General features: G+C 39.5%; 1 protein-coding gene across 2 annotated transcripts in view; it reads left to right on the top strand.

Annotated features, from left to right (window-relative positions):
• The window catches only part of LOC108977862, a 32,453-nt gene extending 14,076 nt beyond the window's left edge, over positions 1–18,377 (top strand). Inside the window, exons 3-18 of one of the 2 annotated variants that reach the window (XM_018947817.1) lie at positions 10,349–10,839; positions 11,164–11,228; positions 13,053–13,200; positions 13,392–13,861; positions 13,932–14,254; positions 14,320–14,772; positions 14,892–15,068; positions 15,156–15,454; positions 15,532–16,243; positions 16,333–16,538; positions 16,613–16,756; positions 16,816–16,996; positions 17,339–17,455; positions 17,527–17,650; positions 17,725–17,879; positions 17,954–18,377. In XM_018947817.1, the coding sequence (XP_018803362.1) occupies positions 10,349–10,839; positions 11,164–11,228; positions 13,053–13,200; positions 13,392–13,861; positions 13,932–14,254; positions 14,320–14,772; positions 14,892–15,068; positions 15,156–15,454; positions 15,532–16,243; positions 16,333–16,538; positions 16,613–16,756; positions 16,816–16,996; positions 17,339–17,455; positions 17,527–17,650; positions 17,725–17,879; positions 17,954–18,178 (4,290 nt within the window). In that variant the 3' untranslated portion in view covers positions 18,179–18,377. Of the gene's footprint in view, positions 1–10,348; positions 10,840–11,163; positions 11,229–13,052; positions 13,201–13,388; positions 13,862–13,931; positions 14,255–14,319; positions 14,773–14,891; positions 15,069–15,155; positions 15,455–15,531; positions 16,244–16,332; positions 16,539–16,612; positions 16,757–16,815; positions 16,997–17,338; positions 17,456–17,526; positions 17,651–17,724; positions 17,880–17,953 lie in introns of both variants that reach the window. The other variant, XM_018947816.1, reaches the window with a different exon arrangement.

The following is an 18,377-nucleotide window of genomic DNA, read 5'->3' as shown; positions in this document are numbered from 1 at the left end:
GACCAAAAACCATATCTCAGGAAGGACTCAACCGATTTCAATGAAATTCGGTATATAATATTTTCTTAACACCGTGATGACATGTACCAAATATGGGTGAAATCGGCTCACAACCACGCCTGAAATCTCGATTATCACTTTATCATGCGAGAGTATAAAATGTTCGGTGACACCCGAACTTAGCCCTTCCTTACTTGTTATTTTATAAAAACGAATGAGTGAGCTGAATTTTGCCTTCAGGGATATGCATAAAAATTTTCCAGTACTATTTTCTTGGAATATGTTAACCCTCTTAGGTTATATTTGATCTTTTATTCATAAAAAATTCGTATGTATGCTCAAAAGTGAGGAATGAGATGAGGAGGAATTGCTATCGACTTAACCTAAAAACTCCTTGATATAGTATTTTTGTGATTGCAGAAGGTATTTGTAGCCAACTACAGCACATCTAAATGATTCATATGTGTGTTACGTTAGGCACATCTGGATCTTCGATATTCTTCACAAAAGCTTCATATACATATTATTTTTTTTCAAAGAAACAAGTCTTTCCCCACTGGGTATGCCTGCTAGTTTCGTATTAGTAAATTTGTAGCGCAAAACAATAAAATTTGTCTGCCCAACCCAATACACATAAGTTTAAATTTATATATTTATAAGTGTATGTTTGTATGTACGACCGATGTGGCAGAGCCTTGTATTGCATGCCACACCATCGTGTAGCGGTAGCCAACGCAACGCCACCACACTTCCACCGCAAATACCGCATAGTTTATTGCAACAAAATGACGGTTGTTGTTGGTCTTGTTGGCTATGGGCAGCGCCGGCAACTGCGGCAGTCAGTGGTGATTGCCCTAGCAATAGCGAAGGCGATGATAGAATTCAATTAATTCAACACCAGCGCAGTCAGGCAATCATCAAACACAGCCCAGCCGAGCCGTTAGTCAATGTTCGACCAACCATCCAGCCGCAACCACAGCACTATTGAGCCACATACAATGAATAGAAATGGAAATAAAAAATAAAATGAAAAATAGAAATGAAAACAGAAACAAAAATTGCACAAAAGTGAAGTAGTGCGAGCAATAAGTGAGTTGATTTGCCAGCTTCAACTCAAACACACACACACATGCACATCGAACTAATTAAAATGCTTCAAATTAAACATTCACCATATAAAATTTGTACATATGTGTGAGAGTATGTATGTGTTTATGCTATAAATACGCTCAATTCGATACTCAAGCACGCAGGAGTAGGCACTTGTTTGGACGTCGGTATGCACGTGTGTATGTGTGCGCCTGTGTGGCATCCATAAAATGCTCTTGGATTAGCAGTAGCACATATAACCCATTATAATAAAGTAAAAGCTTGCAATTCTGCGATAATTATGGTGGTGCAATGCAGTAAGCGAGCACAAAGCAAATGCATACACACATATGCACGCTTACACAAGTGTATTTACTTTAATGCAAATAAAGTTAAATTGTTCGAAATTATAGATAATCGCAATCAAATTATTTGAAAGCGAAAGTTAAACACGAGCGCCACGCCATTGCCCAATAGTTGCGCCGCTCATTACGGTTATTTAATTTTATTAATGTTTAATTAACGCACACACTATCTTCCGTTATATGGAGTGTGAGCGATAATAAAGCGCAAATATTAACACAGCAATTGTTACTTAAACAAGCGCCCGCGTTTAGGTTGTACAATACGAAATCTTGCTTACCTCTGCTTTATTGAGTAGAGCGATGATTTCAAGGCCGTTGCAGAATAAATACAGCAAATTTTCCTTATCAAATAAGTACAATCGTACAATTATAGATATTGATGAAATACGAGGCGTGTTCAAAAAGTATCGCGAATTTTTTGAATTTTCGCGGGTTACGTATATTCGAATTTCGAATTTTTTGTGGCGTTATGTTGGTACTCATGTCTCTCACTTATGTCGACAAGCTCGGCCATTTTGAATGTTCATTTAATTGTTGACAGCTGCTTTGCTTGCACGTGTTTTGGGTCGTCTTCGATTTTTACCTATTCAAAAAAATGGATCAAAGAACCTGTATCAAATTTTGTGTGAAAAACGAAATTAAGTGCGCTGATGCATTCCGAATGTTGACTGTGGCATACGGGGAAGCTACCTTGGACCGAAGCAACGTTTATCGGTGGTAAAAAATGTTCTCAGAAGGCCGAGAAGATGTGACAAAAATTGGCTTTTGCACCACGATAACGCCCCTGCTCACACATCGTTGCTTGTGCGCGACTTTTTGGCCAAAAACAACACACTAATGATGCCGCAGCCACCGTATTCCCCAGATCTGGCCCCCTGTGACTTTTTCTTGTTCCCAAAACTGAAGAGGCCCATGAAAGGACGACGTTACGCTTCTCTTGACGAGATAAAGACGGCATCGAAGGAGGAGCTGAAAAGATAAAAAAAATGATTTTTGAAGTGCTTCGAAGATTGGAAAAACCGTTGGCACAAGTGTATAAGATCTCATGGGGATTACTTTGAAGGGGACAAAATAGATATTCATGAACAAATAAATAATTTTTGAAAAAACACAAAATTCGCGATACTTTTTGAACACACCTCGTATTGTTTGGTTTTATGACCTATTTCATGCTGTCCAATTTTCCGTATATATGTATGTTTGATAATTTAATTATCTTCTAAATGACTACAGCTATAACAAGCAAATTCACATAGCATAAATATTATACGAACCCCTGTCGATAGTGTGAAAATGGATGAAATCTGACCATAATCCCGCCCACTCCGCATATAAAGGTAATGTTAAAAACTCCTGAAAGCGTGATAAATCCATAACTAAATACTCCAGAAACATTAAATTTAACCACCGAGATGGTAAGCGAAAGCTCCAGCTCCAGCTCTTTTAAGCTGCAGTCAAAATTGACTGATGGGGGTCCACTTTTCGCTGAAATCACATATATCGGAACCTGCTCGACCAAATCCAAGCAAATTTGGTACGTGAAATTGCACTGACATTTTATATTACAGTACATGTGAAAATGGGTGAAATCGGATTGCAACCACGCCTATTTCCCATAAAACACAATTTTAAATTCTATTTGAAGCATTCATTTTCCGGTATATCAAGAATGAATTAAATATCAGAATAAAACTTTATACGAATAGCGCCTTTGCAGCGTGTCACTTTATAATCAAAAATTGTCCAAACCGAACCAAAACTATTCAAGCCCCAAGGTATCGAATATGTGGACCCCAGTACCTATAGTTGATTTTATTTTTACCGAAAAAAACAAAAATATTTCTTCAAACACTGTATCGCTGCCTTGGATAATAACCTCGATTCTGACCGATCCGACAGTTCCGCCAAATGAGAAGTTTCTTGGGTAGAAAAGAACTTGTACAAAATTTCAAACCCATATTTTAAAAAAAGAGCATGTGGTTTTTTCGGCAAAATCAATTTATTTTATTCAAAATAGTCTCCTTCTGCTTTAATACAGCCTTTTGCACGGTCCAAAAGCATGTCCAACGAGTTTTTTAGAACTTTGGTCCGACCCCGTCGAAAGAGCACGTTTCCTGGGCCTCCCGTTAGATGACATCGACGACAACACTGATAACCCTTGCCATCCCAACGGGGACTGATAACCGTTAAAACAATAACAACAGTGTTTTAGCTCGTTGCAAGCCTTTTGAATGGCCTCTACGTCTGCATAACGCTTTCCTTTCATGGGCAAATACATTTTTCCTAAAGGGAAGTAGTCGCATGGTACCATATCAGGTGAATACGGGGAGTGGTCAATGGTTAAAATGTGATTTTTGGTCAAATAATAGTCCTTCGAATGTTGCATTCTGAGCAATTTTTGGTCGTCAGTCAATTTGTGCGGAACAAACCGTGCAAACACCTTTCGTAAGCCCAAATGTTCGGTCAAAATGAGATAAAGCGTTGTTTTGGAGATGTTCAATTCCATTTCCATGTATTTCAATGATGATCGGCTAATGTTTGATGAATTCACGCACAGTTTCGAAGGAATTTCGGATGATCACGGATTTTGATTGGTCCACATGTTGATCATCATTTATGTCTTCCCGACCACTTTGAAAACGTTGAAACCACTCGTGCACTCTGCTACGGGATAAGTAACCATCGCCATAAACTTGCTTCATCAATTGAAACGTTTCGGTATAAGTTTTATCAATTTAAAAAAAAATTTATTGGCTCTTTGTTCGAAGCTCATTTTCGCACCGATAACACAAGCATACTGACACTTAAAACGCAATAACTTCATTTCCAATCGATGAAATGTCATGAAATTCTCACTAGACAATCGATAAAGATAGCGGGTTCTAACGCATCAGTCGACATATATATAGATTTTTAAGAACTTAGTGCTTTATCGGTATCGGATCTTCCTTGCAAAAACAATGTATTTTTGAAAGAAATTGTTTAATGCCAATTTTTATGGAACGTAACACCATTGAAATGTCACTCGCATAAGAACTGAAGAATATTTTGACAATTGCAGTTTGATAATTACAATTTTTTTGATCAAGTTTATAATAACATAAAATGTTTATAATACATAAAAACTCTGGTGGTTCCAAGGTATTTTTTTGACGAAATCCATATTCGTAGAGCCCTTATTGTACCAGGTTCTGAACTTCGCCTTCTCTTAACATTTTTAATTTTTCAAACTTTTTTACCCTTTTAATTAGGCAATGCAAAACCTCAAGGTCACGCTATAAAGCACTCGATAGCATTAATGGACGGGAATGCAATTTGAATGCTGCACTCGAACGCCCACACGTTGTCCTAAGCGTAGCCGCGTAGGTGTATGTACCAGCTAATGGTTCATCACAGTGTGGGCTACCAGCCAGCTGAGAGTGCTGTAGCGTTTTTAAAGCGTTTATTTTGAAGAGCGAGTGAGTGTTTGTGGTGTGTCGAGAATCAGCACACGCATCAGCATTTCTTTCATTACAAAAAGGATTTGATGTTAAACAGTGCGCTCGTGTTTTTTATTTTTATATTTTAGTGTGTTGCATTTTCGTTTTATGGCATTCGCAATGTTTGCTAATGAAGGGCTTCGCGTCACTTAAAACACTCTCACACGTTTTGTGCTGTGTGTATGTGCGCAAATGTTCATATATTTTGGTGCTGCATCCTGTTGTTCGTTTATGTTTTTATGTGACGAATAATGGGTGTTTCACGACAATTAATGGTAAACAGTTGTATTGTTGTTGGTGAAATATACATATGTACAACAAATATGCCGTCTTAAATCCAAGTTACATATATCATAATCCACACAATCACACCATTTTTTATACAATTTCAACATCTAGCTCTTATTGTAAGACCCTCTACCTGGTGGCATGACATATTTACATAAATGTTGCAGCATCACAAGCGGCCTTCCTTTGCAACTTGCTGACTTCCGCTGCATGGCGCTTAGAGAGCCGAAGGGCAAGCGTCGGACACACGCAGCGTGCAAATGCGAATGTGACTGCGAGCAAGATTGAAAGGTTGAAAGGATTGTGGTGAGCGCTGTGAGTGGTTGGACGCGAAGGCACGCGCTTGAAGGTTGCTCGAGTGTAGCAGCAAAGGCGAAAAAAGATGCCAAGTGGCTTCAGCGTGCAGCTAGCAGCATAATGGAAATAGCAGTGTGAAGCAGATTTATTTCTTTGTTTTTTTTTTGTTTTTACATTTCTGCTTTTATCTTTGCGCAAATGTTGGCATTTCGGTATTGTTTAGGTTCGGATTTGCGAGAGCCACGTGACTTTTGTCCTTGTTTCTAATTGCAATGTGCTTCCATCTTGTCGTTGTTGTTGTTGTTGTTGCAATGCGAAGGCTGTCATATTTGCAAGCACCACACTAACATTTTGTTGTTGGCAGCTTGTTGACGCTCGTGCAGGGTCTCATCGGCAACGTCATTGAGCTAGCAAGAGTTCAAGGTCATGCTAGACAGGCCGCAACAAAAACAGTCAGTTGACAACGAATCACAACAAACATTATAATAAGAATGGTATTTATATTAACAACAACAACAACAATGACGTATGGCGGTGAAAAAGTTGTTGGTGTAAGTGTGCTGAGCTGCATCAAAATCGGCCTAATTTCAAGTAGCAACTATTTGATACATACGTATGCACATGTGTACATAGACACATGTATATGAGGGTGCGACCAACTACTTCAACTACTTGAACAAATATCTCGTTTCATAGGTTTTGTAGGAAATGGATTGTTCTACAAAAAAGTCTCGTACCATTTTTTCATAAACATAACCTTTTAAAAAATATTAATGGTGGAAGTTTGATTATTTTAAGGCAAATTATTTCTCTTATAAACTCAAAGAAAAAAAAATTACTATACATCGAATAACTCATAGTAATGTAGGAAATTTACTGCTCTACAAACTGGTTTTTCGCACCCTAATGAACACAGGATTGCAAGCATCTGATGTGTGCAATAAAAAAGTGTACAAACACATCTGATATTAAGGAAAGCAAAAACAAATCTACTTAAATAACAGCAACAAAGCGCCAGCTGCCGTAGCTAGCCATATTCCAGCTGTTTCCAATGCGCCACATAAATTTTGTTTGATTTTTCTATTTACATGCCCACATACACATATATTTATGTACAGACGTGTTCGAAATAATAAGAACAACCAAAGTGAATATCGAAATCATTGAATAAAATTTTCTCAGTAATATTTTATTGAACCTTTTTTTCTTAAAAAATTTATACATATTGTGAGTATTAAAAAAATTGAAANATCTGAAAGCGCGAAGTCCTAGAAAAGTACCTTTACTGAAAAGTGTACATTTGAAACGGAGACTCAAATTTGCAAAACGATTTATTAATGAACCTAAAACAATTTGGCGTAATATTTTATGGACCGATGAGACAAAGATTGTGCAATTCGACTCTGGTAAAGAAAAACAGTACGTTAGACGTCCTCCTAAACAGCAATTTAATTCAAAATACACAACGAAAACTATAAAACATGGAGGTCTCGAGTTGATGTTGTGGGGTTGTTTTTCGTGGAATGGTGTTGGGCCTCTAATAAAGATCACCGGCATTATGGACGCAGTTTTCTATGTTAATAATATTTTGGATGACGTAGTTTTACCTTATGCAGRAGAGGATATGCCACTGCGTTGGGTCTATCAGCAADATAATGACCCAAAGCATACCTCAAAAAGGGCTAAGGAATGGTTTCGCAGCAAAAATGTGAAATTAATGGATTGGCCGGCGCAGTCGCCGGACCTTAACCYAATCGAACACTTATGGATGGATGTAAAAAAGGGAATAAGGGATGCTAAGCCACAAAATTTGGAAGAATTATGGAGAGCAGCAAAGAATACTTGGGAAAATATACCACTCTCTAGATGCCGCACCCTTGTAGACTCCATGCAGTCCAGATGTGCCGAAGTAATAAAAAATCGAGGGGGAGCAACTTCATATTAAATGTAAAGCCATTTGTATGCATTTCAAAACAAMAAACGTGTGTTCTTATAATTTTTCATGCTTTGTTCTTATTTTTTCGAACAGGCTGTTTAAGACCCAATGCAACAAAAATTGCAGTACAAAAATGTTAGTGCGTATTTGATGACCAGATTTTAAATTTTTTTAATACTCACAATATGTATAAATTTTTTAAGAAAAAAAGGCTCAATAAAATATTACTGAGAAAATTTTATTCAATGATTTCGATATTCACTTTGGTTGTTCTTATTATTTCGAACACGTCTGTATATGTATACATGATATGTACATATACATATATCTGGAGCTGTGCCGATATGTAAACAATCAACTGTGTGGGTGTTCAACGCTGCTGACTGCGCATGAATGACTGAAGAAGCTTTGGGAGCGAGCGCGCTGCACTTCCATTTGCGTATGTGTATGTGTGATTGCATTGCTGAAGGGCACCGCGGCTCGTATTACTTTTGACAGCAACAGCATTTTAATTTAGATATTTAGATGGGTCATTTTATGTGCAGTCGATTTCAGCACAAATGTGAGATGGGCTTTGTATTTCAAATAAAAAAAAATTGAAAAATGTATAAATTAGGTGCATCTCCTACAAGTATGCTTTTGCTAATTTATTGACAAAAAAAACTAAACTCAATTATAAAACTTTATTTTAGTATTCCCTACCAAACATTACTTTATTTATATAAAAAAACAAATTTAAGGGGCACACGTAGCGTAAAATTTTGAACAAATTGATTTATTTGTCATGTTTTGATAATTAAGGTATATAGCAGCCTATATACCTTTTAAATATGTCGATATTTATATAAATATTTGAGATATTTTTTGAGTTACAGACTTCTAAAGTGTAACCGCTCAGTCCTATCAGCTGTATCACTTTCCTTGAACGGCATTTCTCGAAACAGCGTTTTTTAATTTGTAATAATTACACGGATAAAAATAAAAAAAATATAATAATTCGTTAGGATCGGGAAAAATATTTTCGATACCAAACAAGTTTACAGACAACGCAACTCCCCTTCGTGCGACTTCTTCAATATATTGTTGAAGGTAATAATTAGAGCTGTAGAGCTGCATCGAGAACATAAAATTTTTTATAAGAGTGCACAGCTGCTGGCGCATTATCGGCGTATATTAATAGCATTGGCTTCAATAACCGCTTTCTCCAGACTGCATAAGGAAGCGAAGCAAATGGGTCTAGTAGTGACGAAATATCTCCTGTCATCAAACAAACATGTGACGTACTCGCAACTCGACTTCCACGTCACAGTTATAACTTCGAAGTCGTAGATAATTTCGTCTATTTTGGAATCAGTACTAACTTCTTCTCTGGACGAACAAAGACCAAACTCTACAAGTCACTCATTATCCTTGTCTTGCTATACGGTGCCGAGGCATGGATCTTCAAAACATCTGATGAGTCAACGTTACGGGTTTTTAAGAGAAACAAACCAGTCTCTGGGAGAGTTATTTAAATCAAATACTTTTGCGTATGTCTGATCTGACTGATTGTTTTTTTTGTTATAGTGACAGAAAAGATTGGCCAAATTATGTCGAGGAATGCTGTTGAGAGTCCAAGAGTTCTTGATTTGCTGTAAATGAGGGTCACTTAGGTCCGACTAAATACAATGTATTTTGTTGTTTCTTTTATTTGAGTATAGAGTGTGAGAAACACAATATTTGGCATTTTAGAAATAAATGATGTGAAAATAGTTAAAATTCCTATTCACTTCTTAAAGGGGAGTGCCTGCTTTAGAGGCTAGGGTTTATAGATATACATACATATATTTAAACATCATCTGCAAATTTTTCTGGATACGAAATCTTTGATATTCTGCCTTTGGGATGCAATTGCCCGATGCATCTCGCATGTGCATTTGTCGGATGGCGGGCTGGATGCAGGTTGCGATTTCTATCAAAAACAAAAAATTTAAAGAGATTCAAATTTGTTAATAACTATTTTATTTTCTAGTTAAACTAAAAAATCCTAAAAAAGGGTAAAATTCTACAGTTTTTTAAAAATTGGAAAAAAGTGGTTTTTCGCCAATTAAGAAAAATTGTTCGCGCGTCAAATATCTACTAGACGCTCGGTCACTCTTTCTCTTCTAGCTTTGAAAATGTTTCGAATTCCCATTTATAACTTTCGGACATATTCTTAGATATATTTTTTTAAGAGAAAAAAGAAATAGATTTTTTGAAGTTTCTAAAGCAGACTCCTCCTTAAGAGAACGTTTCAGCATTATAAATGATGACTAAAACAACCGTTTTAAAACTTTTTTAAAACTTAAAATTTTTTAAGTTTTGGACATAAATAAATGATCTATGATCTATAGAATTTTGGTCACGCTCTCGGCTACGAAACTAACGACATACATGCATATCGTATGGTGCGCCACTAAAATTTTTGCTATCAGGCCTCCCGCAATTTTTAGCTAAATTAACAGCTATTTTTTACCTAATCCCCTACTTGTTTACATATCTAAATGGTTACGTGGGTATGTAGTAATGTGGATATGCCGTTGTATGTTACCACTTGAATTTGACAGAACCCATTGTGCGCCGCTTGCCCATCTCGCTAACGCGCATACGCCCACACACACAATTGAGCACACCCGCTGACCGCCACTTGACCGACCAACGGGGCTTGGCTCAACTCAATTTAAAGCGGCATGACCGTCTCACATAATAACTTACTCAGCTATTTAATATTTTATTATACACATACATACATACACACAAAGCTGGTAAACAATGGGTTTAGCAATTGTTGTTGCATATTTTGTGTTTATTACGGTATTTGTACATATTTCTAATTTGATATCATTTTATTTGTTGTTGTTTTTGTTGCACCGCAGGATGTACCAATTAAGCGCACCGACTCATCACAGTGGTGGGAATTGTTCGATACGAATACGCAACGCTTTTACTACTACAATGCGGCGACACAGAAAACCGTCTGGCATCGGCCAAGCAAGTGTGATATCATACCGCTGGCGAAATTGCAAACGCTCAAGCAGAATACGGATCCGAGTGATCGCAAGGAGAGCAGCACACAAACGCAGCATACGACAGGAGGAGGAGGGTCGCAGTCACAGTCGACGTCGGCGACACAATCACCTTTGGCGGCGGTCGGCAAGCTGCGCGCCCAGCGGAGTGCAGCGCGTGAAGCGGCAGGATTGGCCGCCATGAATAACACGAATACCGGTGGGAGTGTCGGTAGTGGGGGCAAGCGCAGTAGCGCTGGCATGGATGGCCGTAGCGCCAACGCTTTGCCGCTGCACGCCAGTTCGGAGGAGAAACTCTCCGCCGAGTTCATTTCTAGTCCACGTGGGCGTCACAGTTTTCGGTGAGTAATACCTAGCGCATTTGGTTCAAGCCTGAGTATGTATAATGCTTTATATGCAAATTAATTAAGAATTCAATGTCTGTGAAATGTAATTTCAATTGTGTATTTCTTTTCTTCTTACTTTCATAATTCATATGTGTCGCATAATCACACTGGACACGCACTTGCTGGCGTTCATTGCCATCCGCAACGTCGTTCAAATTATGTGATTCCTTTTTTGTCGCGCTTAAATGATCACTTTACCACATTTCCATGTACTTATATGTACCTGCAATGTTTATCATTGAAAATGCCGATCCGTTCTACATACATACGTACGCACAGCGTTGGAACGGGTGATTCATCATCGTTCACGGACATGCAGCCATTCTCTTCGAGACGCTCACAAGGTAAGCTATTTGCCATAAATAAAAATATCTACTTTTGCACTGCACTACACACACAAACAAACACATATATATTTATGTATTCAACCCAGTAGTTGTGCAAGTATTCAAAGTAATCTAAATTTATCCATACAATCACTACATACAAGCATATGTGCATTCCGCTTACTTTCTTACTGCGGCTTCCCGATAAATTGGTTGGAGTACTTTTTTGTATAACGCCATCCATAGCTGTTAGAGTCGGTGTGCCTTCACCTAGTCATACAAGACATTAAGTCGTTAATGAACATGCACACATGTAGCCATGCATAATAATTCACATACATACATACATGCATGTGCACATTTATAGATTTTTGAATGCCGTCGGTGCTGCGACAGTGTGTCACTTCATGTGCTCCAGCTCTTGGGCTTGGTCGTGCGCTTGGTATATTTGCATTCCTTTTAATTATACTTATACATATTTATTGTTGTTATTGTTGCTGCAGCAGCCGGGTACCAGTAGAATGCACATACGCCGAAGATTAACACAGTCGGGATAGTTACTTGTGCATGTTCACCTACAATATATACACATAGCTTTGTAGGCATTCATATGCAGAAGCACATCGAAGTATATATTCATACATATACATATAAGTATGTATGTATGTGTATATTTAATATAAAGTGGGAATAGTTGCAAGGCAACTCATCTTTCTTGTCCGCCCATCTGGCTCGGCTGCTAGACCTTCAGAGGAAGAAGTACTTTCAAATATATTTGAACGCCTGTGTATGGCTCACGCACATACATACTTCTACATGTTAGTAAATCAGAAATGTCATTTTTCAAACACACATATGGTAGTGTATATATTTTTGAATATAGATTTATCTATTATTTCAAAGGAACCGATCGGTATAAATAATCTTAATAAATTCGTCAGATTTTTCAAACAATTTGGGTTTGATTTATTGTATAATATAACTTTTAATCAAATTTGGCCCGGACTGTCGAATTTCAATACCACTCTTTATTGTCGCTTTCAAAACAGGCTGCTGAGCCCATACAAGCATGCCAACGCTTAATCCAATTTTTCTATACCCTTTGTATAAGTCTCGGCCGCGATGATCTTCGGCGAATTTTGGTTAAGTGTTGAACAATTTCGACGTCATATTCCTAAACCTGTGTCTAGTTAGCAGTAACAATGAGTTAAATGAATCTAGGGTCCTCAACAACATTGTCAAGCATCTATTCATGACTTCACGACTCGCACTAGGGAAATTTTCGATGACTTCTTGGACTTTATTGAATATTTTATGCCATATAAATACTTGCGTTCGTGATAAAATATACTCTCCAAAAGACTTCTGCAACACTTTCAACGATTCCGTAGTCATGATTCCAATCGAAACGCAAAATTTCAAGCAAACTCGTTCTTCAAGTTTTTTTTTTCATGGTAAAAATCGTCAGACAAACTGTTCACTGAAACAAAACAACAGGAAAAAACACACTCGTTGACATATTGAGATCAATACGTCGACATTTTAGGGATCAGTCCGGGTCAAATTCGATCATGAGTGTATTTCTGTCGAAATTTTGTATCTAAACTGAAGAGAAGACTGTGATAAACGTCTCTTTTTCCATTAGGATTTCAGATATCGTGGCTTAGATTTGTCACATCCCACATCCATGATTTTTAACTGCTATGATGAATTCTCATCATTTAAACCATTTCACAACGTGCACTAATTTTCGTTTGTAAAAAATTATTATTTTTTCTAACTCTACTCAAATTACTCATGCACTCAATATATTTCCACACACGCATATGTATGCAAACATAGATTCAACCAATCATTACAAAGAGTCGGGCAAGTCCAGCGATTCCAGTTTGTCCAGCATACATGGCTATCGGAGATTTAACGATGCTGGCGCTGGCGAAAGTTTGCGGTTGGGTTCACTACAGAAACAGCGCACACGAAAAGAGGGCAGGTGAGTGTTTTGCTTTATAGCGCTTTCCTCCGCTCCAGTCCATGCACTGCAACATGTTCACAACACGTTCTGTGTTTCGTTTCTCATTTCATGTTGCTTTTTCACGCCGACTTGCTCATAAACGGCATCCACTGTCCAACGACGCCCACCTTACAATATGCTTACAACAAAAACAACAACCCACACAGCAGCTTTGATTTGTTGCAAGAGAGCAGTAGTTCGCACAACTTACCGCACGCCTCATCCTATGGCGGTGGTGGCAATGACAATGGTAGCAGTGGTGTTGGTGGTGGTGTGACAGGCGATAAATATTTCGATCGTCATCATAAGCAGACGCCAACGCAAACGCAAACGCATTCACCGCAACAGCAACAGCTCTTGCCAGGACATCATTTACCGGGCTACTGCTCGTCCAAGTCGTCGGATGTGGCTTCGCCCACGCACTCGGCGCACACACCACAACCAAAGAAGAAAATCTCGCCCGACGGTGGCAGTGCTGCGGGCACAGGTGCGAGTGGTCAGTATCCACCGCTGGCTTATGCACATCAAAGGCACTCCCAGCCGCAACAACAGCAACAGGCACCACGTGCCCAACGTATCAGCGGCTCGGGAGGCAGCGGTTCGGGTGGCGGGCATCACGGTGCAGCAGAATATGCAGGCGGTAAGTGCACAGTTTCCTTTTTGCTTCTTTGGGTATGTATGTATATTTAAAGTGGTTTTTCCTGTTGCAGAGCGTGAACGTGAATATAAAGTGTCGTTGGCGCGTTCGGGTAGCTTCATGTCAACCGCCATAAATCCCACAGCCGCATGCCATCACAGCAAGTCGTATCGCAAATCAAGCGGTGAGGCAAATGGTGGTGCGGCCAGCGATGACTCCATGCATGAAAAATATTTTAAGTCTGTGGAAAATACACCACTCTCGCGTCGACGTCACGCTGCCGCGTCCAAGACAACAAGTGGCGATGGCACTAGTGGTGGTGGTGGCACCAGCGGTAGCAGCAGCAACAAAAAGCACTCGAGTGACTCCAGTCCACAGAGCCCCATTAGTCCGCAGGTGCGTGGATTGTAATCATTAGTAAATAATATTTTCTTAACCAAAATATCCCCCACTGACTATAGATCAAATCAAAATCCTCGAAAGCCGCTAATAATGCTCTCGGCAGCGCTTTCGCCACTAACACCGCTTTGCATTCACCTGGTCACTCGCCAACTGCACCTTTGCATACCAAACATCATAAGCAGGATTCTTCGTGCAGCTTGGAGCTTTTGAATATGGAACGCATGTCCTTAACTAAGCCGACATCGCCACATTTAAGTGATGTCGTTGCTGCTTCCTCTTCAACGTCACCAAATAACCTGGTCGCTACCACCGTGGGTATGAAAAATTTTCCATCATCGGATAATATTGGTGGCATGCTGACACATTCGTCGCGCAGTTCGACAGATTCGCGCAGCAAGCAGCGTTCGTCGACGGCCGCGCGTGCATATCAACAGCAGACATCACAGCTGCAGCAACACCAAAGTCAGGATAATCGCTCGGTTGGCTCTTTGCGTCACAACTCAACTGGTGTGGTGAGTATTTCAATCACTTCAAATAACTAACGAAGCTATACTGATCGATATTTTGACGAAATTATAAATTAGAGATTCTTATCTAACTGTACTTAATAAATTTTATTCGTATTTTGCAGGACAAACAGGCAAACCGTCGCTCAAATGAGCACTACTATGATAGTTCGCGTGGCAACAAACACGAATATCGTCGCTCGCGTGGCTCACGACAACATAACAATCTGCTTAATGCCGATAATAGTGATGTAGAGTACGACAACGGCAATATATCGCCGCTTTACAGCAATTGGGATCAGGTTAGTGCTAACTGAACTGCTTTAGATTTAAAAACAAAATAAAAAACAGTTATTTATTAAAATTCTTGTTTTCCATACGATATGCAGGAAATGCATCAACATCTGCTGCCATTGAAGAACTACATTATGGAGCAAGCCAAATTGTCTGGACATTATGTATTCGGTGATCCCATCGATTCAGACTCCTATCATTCGGATAGCCAATCGGAGCACTCGCTCTCCGGTCACGAGCCAGATAATGAGGATTCGGATGGTGGCTCAGACACGCATGGCGGATATTTGGAGCATAATTATGGCATGATTGATGATTATGCCAACATGGATGACAGCGTGTCCTATTACGCATATCAATATCCACCTTATGATCCATCAGGACGTGAGGATATGTATGTTATTTTGTTTATTACCTTTACTTTCGTAACGTAAGATTCCTTTGTTTGCATTTTTTGCGCATTTTCTACAGCTCTGACAATGTGGAAGCCGTTCTCGAGGGTATTGGCAGCCAAGGTGCCGAACGCGCATCGGAATTCGCACAAAAACCAAAGCAACGATATCAAATCTCATTTTATGACACCGCGCATACAACGCACATTACCCCAACACAACAACAACAACAGCAACAGCAATACCAACAAAGGCAACCATCACTTGGTCATCATCAGCTTGGATCTCAAACACAAATACAACAAAATCAATTGTATTCGAATACACCAGCACTAGCGCCACATCATCACCTGCCACCACAACCACCTCTGCCACCACATCAGCACCTTCAACTCGATGCTGATACCAAACAAAAGCAATCACAAACACTACCCTCACCAAATCGACAAATTTCACGCATAGCACAGTCGGGCGGCGTCAGCGGTTCAACCGGCATTGATGGCAATAATATCGCGGGCACCGGTGTTGTCGGAACGGGCGGTGGCAGTGTGCGCCTGCATCATTATGCCAAAGATGAAAGTGGTGGTGGCACAGCAAGCATGTCGCGTACGCCCCGATTGCCACCGCCATCGCTGAAGCCGACAATTCAGCAAATATTTCCGCCTAGCGAGCGCGCACCACCCAATTTGGGCGGCCTGAGCACCACGCTGGTGTGCATGAAGGAATGTGATATTGAGAAATTCGCCGCCGACAATCTGAATTTACATTCGAAGGGCATCTTTCGTAAAAAGGTAAGCGGTGGCTACATAAAATGGTCCAAAAGATAGAATAATCAAGTAATGACAAGTCATGACAATTATTTAATTATTGCTCTACATAGTCTTCTGTGCGCGATATGCTGAGCTGGACTCCGGAGCCCATCAGCCGACCAATGTTGGCGTTGTCACGCGACAAATCGGACAAGAAAACTGCCATTGAACTCTTCAAGTTGGTGCAAATTTACATGGGCGATCGAAAGGCGCGTGTCGGCATGAGTCTCAATTCGGTGGCGATCGATATAATAGTCGCGGCGCTGCCACAGCAACAGTTAGTACAACATATATACATATGTACATACATAAGAAGTAATAACATATAATAATTTAAATGAAATTCCACAGACTACGCGATGAATTGTACGTGCAGCTATGCCGCCAGACCACAGAGAACCCGAAACGTGATTCACTCATACGCGGCTGGGAGCTAATGGCGATTTGTTTGTCCTTTGTGCCGCCATCGCCTACATTTCAGCCAACTTTGTTGAAGTAAGCTTACAGGAAACTTTTGTTATAAAATATTATTAATAATTGTAATGCGTTTACAGTTATATGAATCGGCATCGTGATCCGGCCTTCGCCACGTCTTTTCCGGAGGTGGGCAAGTGGCCCATACATGTACAGATCTCACACTATGCAACTGTTTGCTGTAGGCGTTTGGATCGTATCGGCAGTCATGGTCGACGGCAGGCGAAAAAGCCAACGGAAGATGAAGTTGAGCAGGCGAGGGTGAGTAAGATATAAAAGAAGCATTTGCGGAAGTGAAAAAGTGCAGTGGTGACGAATTTTGAGAATGAAGCTGTTTATAGCGGGCTAATAAATCCAGGAACACTTTGAATATATAATACTGAAACCCGAGATGTCGGGGAAATAATTGTTGCCCGGTTATAAATTTGAATCCATCTCTCTTTTGGAAACTATATTTTTTGAAATGTTCGCTTTCCAGAAATCACACAAAAGCTAGACGGGGTTATTACAGCAAGTCCCTTCCAAAATGAGTTATCATAATCTCATTTGTAATTTTGTAAAACTTCAAATAATAATTACATAAATATTTATTTCTTCTATTAGAATCAAATTCTACGCGTCAGCATGTTTGGCAACACAATCGCTGAGGTTATGGACTTGCAAAAGGATAAGTTCCCAAATCGCAAATTGCCGTGGATACAAACTACACTGTCAGAGCATGTAAGCACATTTACTTATTAAAGTCGCAGACTATACTTTTTTTTATAAAACATATTTTTTTTTAATTTTAGGTTTTGCTTTTGAACGGCAAGCAAACGGAGGGAATTTTCCGCGTCTCCGCGGATGTGGATGAGGTGAATTGCTTGAAGAGTCGTTTAGATCGGTGGGATGTTCCTGATTATAAAAATAGCATGGGTAAGTTTTTGCTGATAATAAGTTATTTCCCTTACACACAATATATGAAAAAAAAATTTTTTGTTCTTAAACAGTGGATGCGCATGCGCCCGCTAGTCTTTTGAAGCTGTGGTATCGTGAATTGTATGATCCGCTCATTCCGGACCAGTTCTACGAAGAATGCGTCAATACTGAGGATCCGGACAAAGCCAAAGAAATTGTTGATAAACTGCCGGAGCTTAATAAGTTGGTAAGTATGAAAATGCAAACGAGTATATAACTGATATTTATATCACTATTAATCTTATGAAATTATTTTTCTAGGTTTTGACTTACCTGGTGCACTTTTTGCAACAATTCTCCCACGCTGACGTGGTGAGTTGTACCAAAATGGACTCATCCAATCTGGCAATGGTCTTTGCACCGAACTGCTTGCGCTGCACTTCAGACGATCCGAAAGTGATATTAGAGAACGCACGCAAAGAGATGGCTTTCATGCGCACCCTCATACAACATATGGACACAACGCATGTGGCAAACTTGACCTGAGTGCACGACCTGTACTGAATGTAAATAAGTAAAACTCTAGAGAAAATAAACGTTGAAATTAAAGGTGATCGCTTGTAAAGGAAGACACAGCATGATAGTAGTAGCTTAAAAACGGAAGATAAACACCAAAAAATAATATACACTTTTATTTGCATTATGATATTTGCAAAATTAATTAAGAAATGCGGTTTTGCTTTGT

The sequence above is a fragment of the Bactrocera latifrons genome, unplaced genomic scaffold, assembly GCF_001853355.1.
Source record: "Bactrocera latifrons isolate USDA-ARS-PBARC rearing strain unplaced genomic scaffold, ASM185335v1 scaffold_96, whole genome shotgun sequence".
In the NCBI taxonomy this organism is placed as follows: Eukaryota; Metazoa; Arthropoda; class Insecta; order Diptera; family Tephritidae; genus Bactrocera; species Bactrocera latifrons.
Note: the sequence above shows the minus strand (reverse complement) of the source record. Positions and strands in the feature narration are given on the sequence as shown.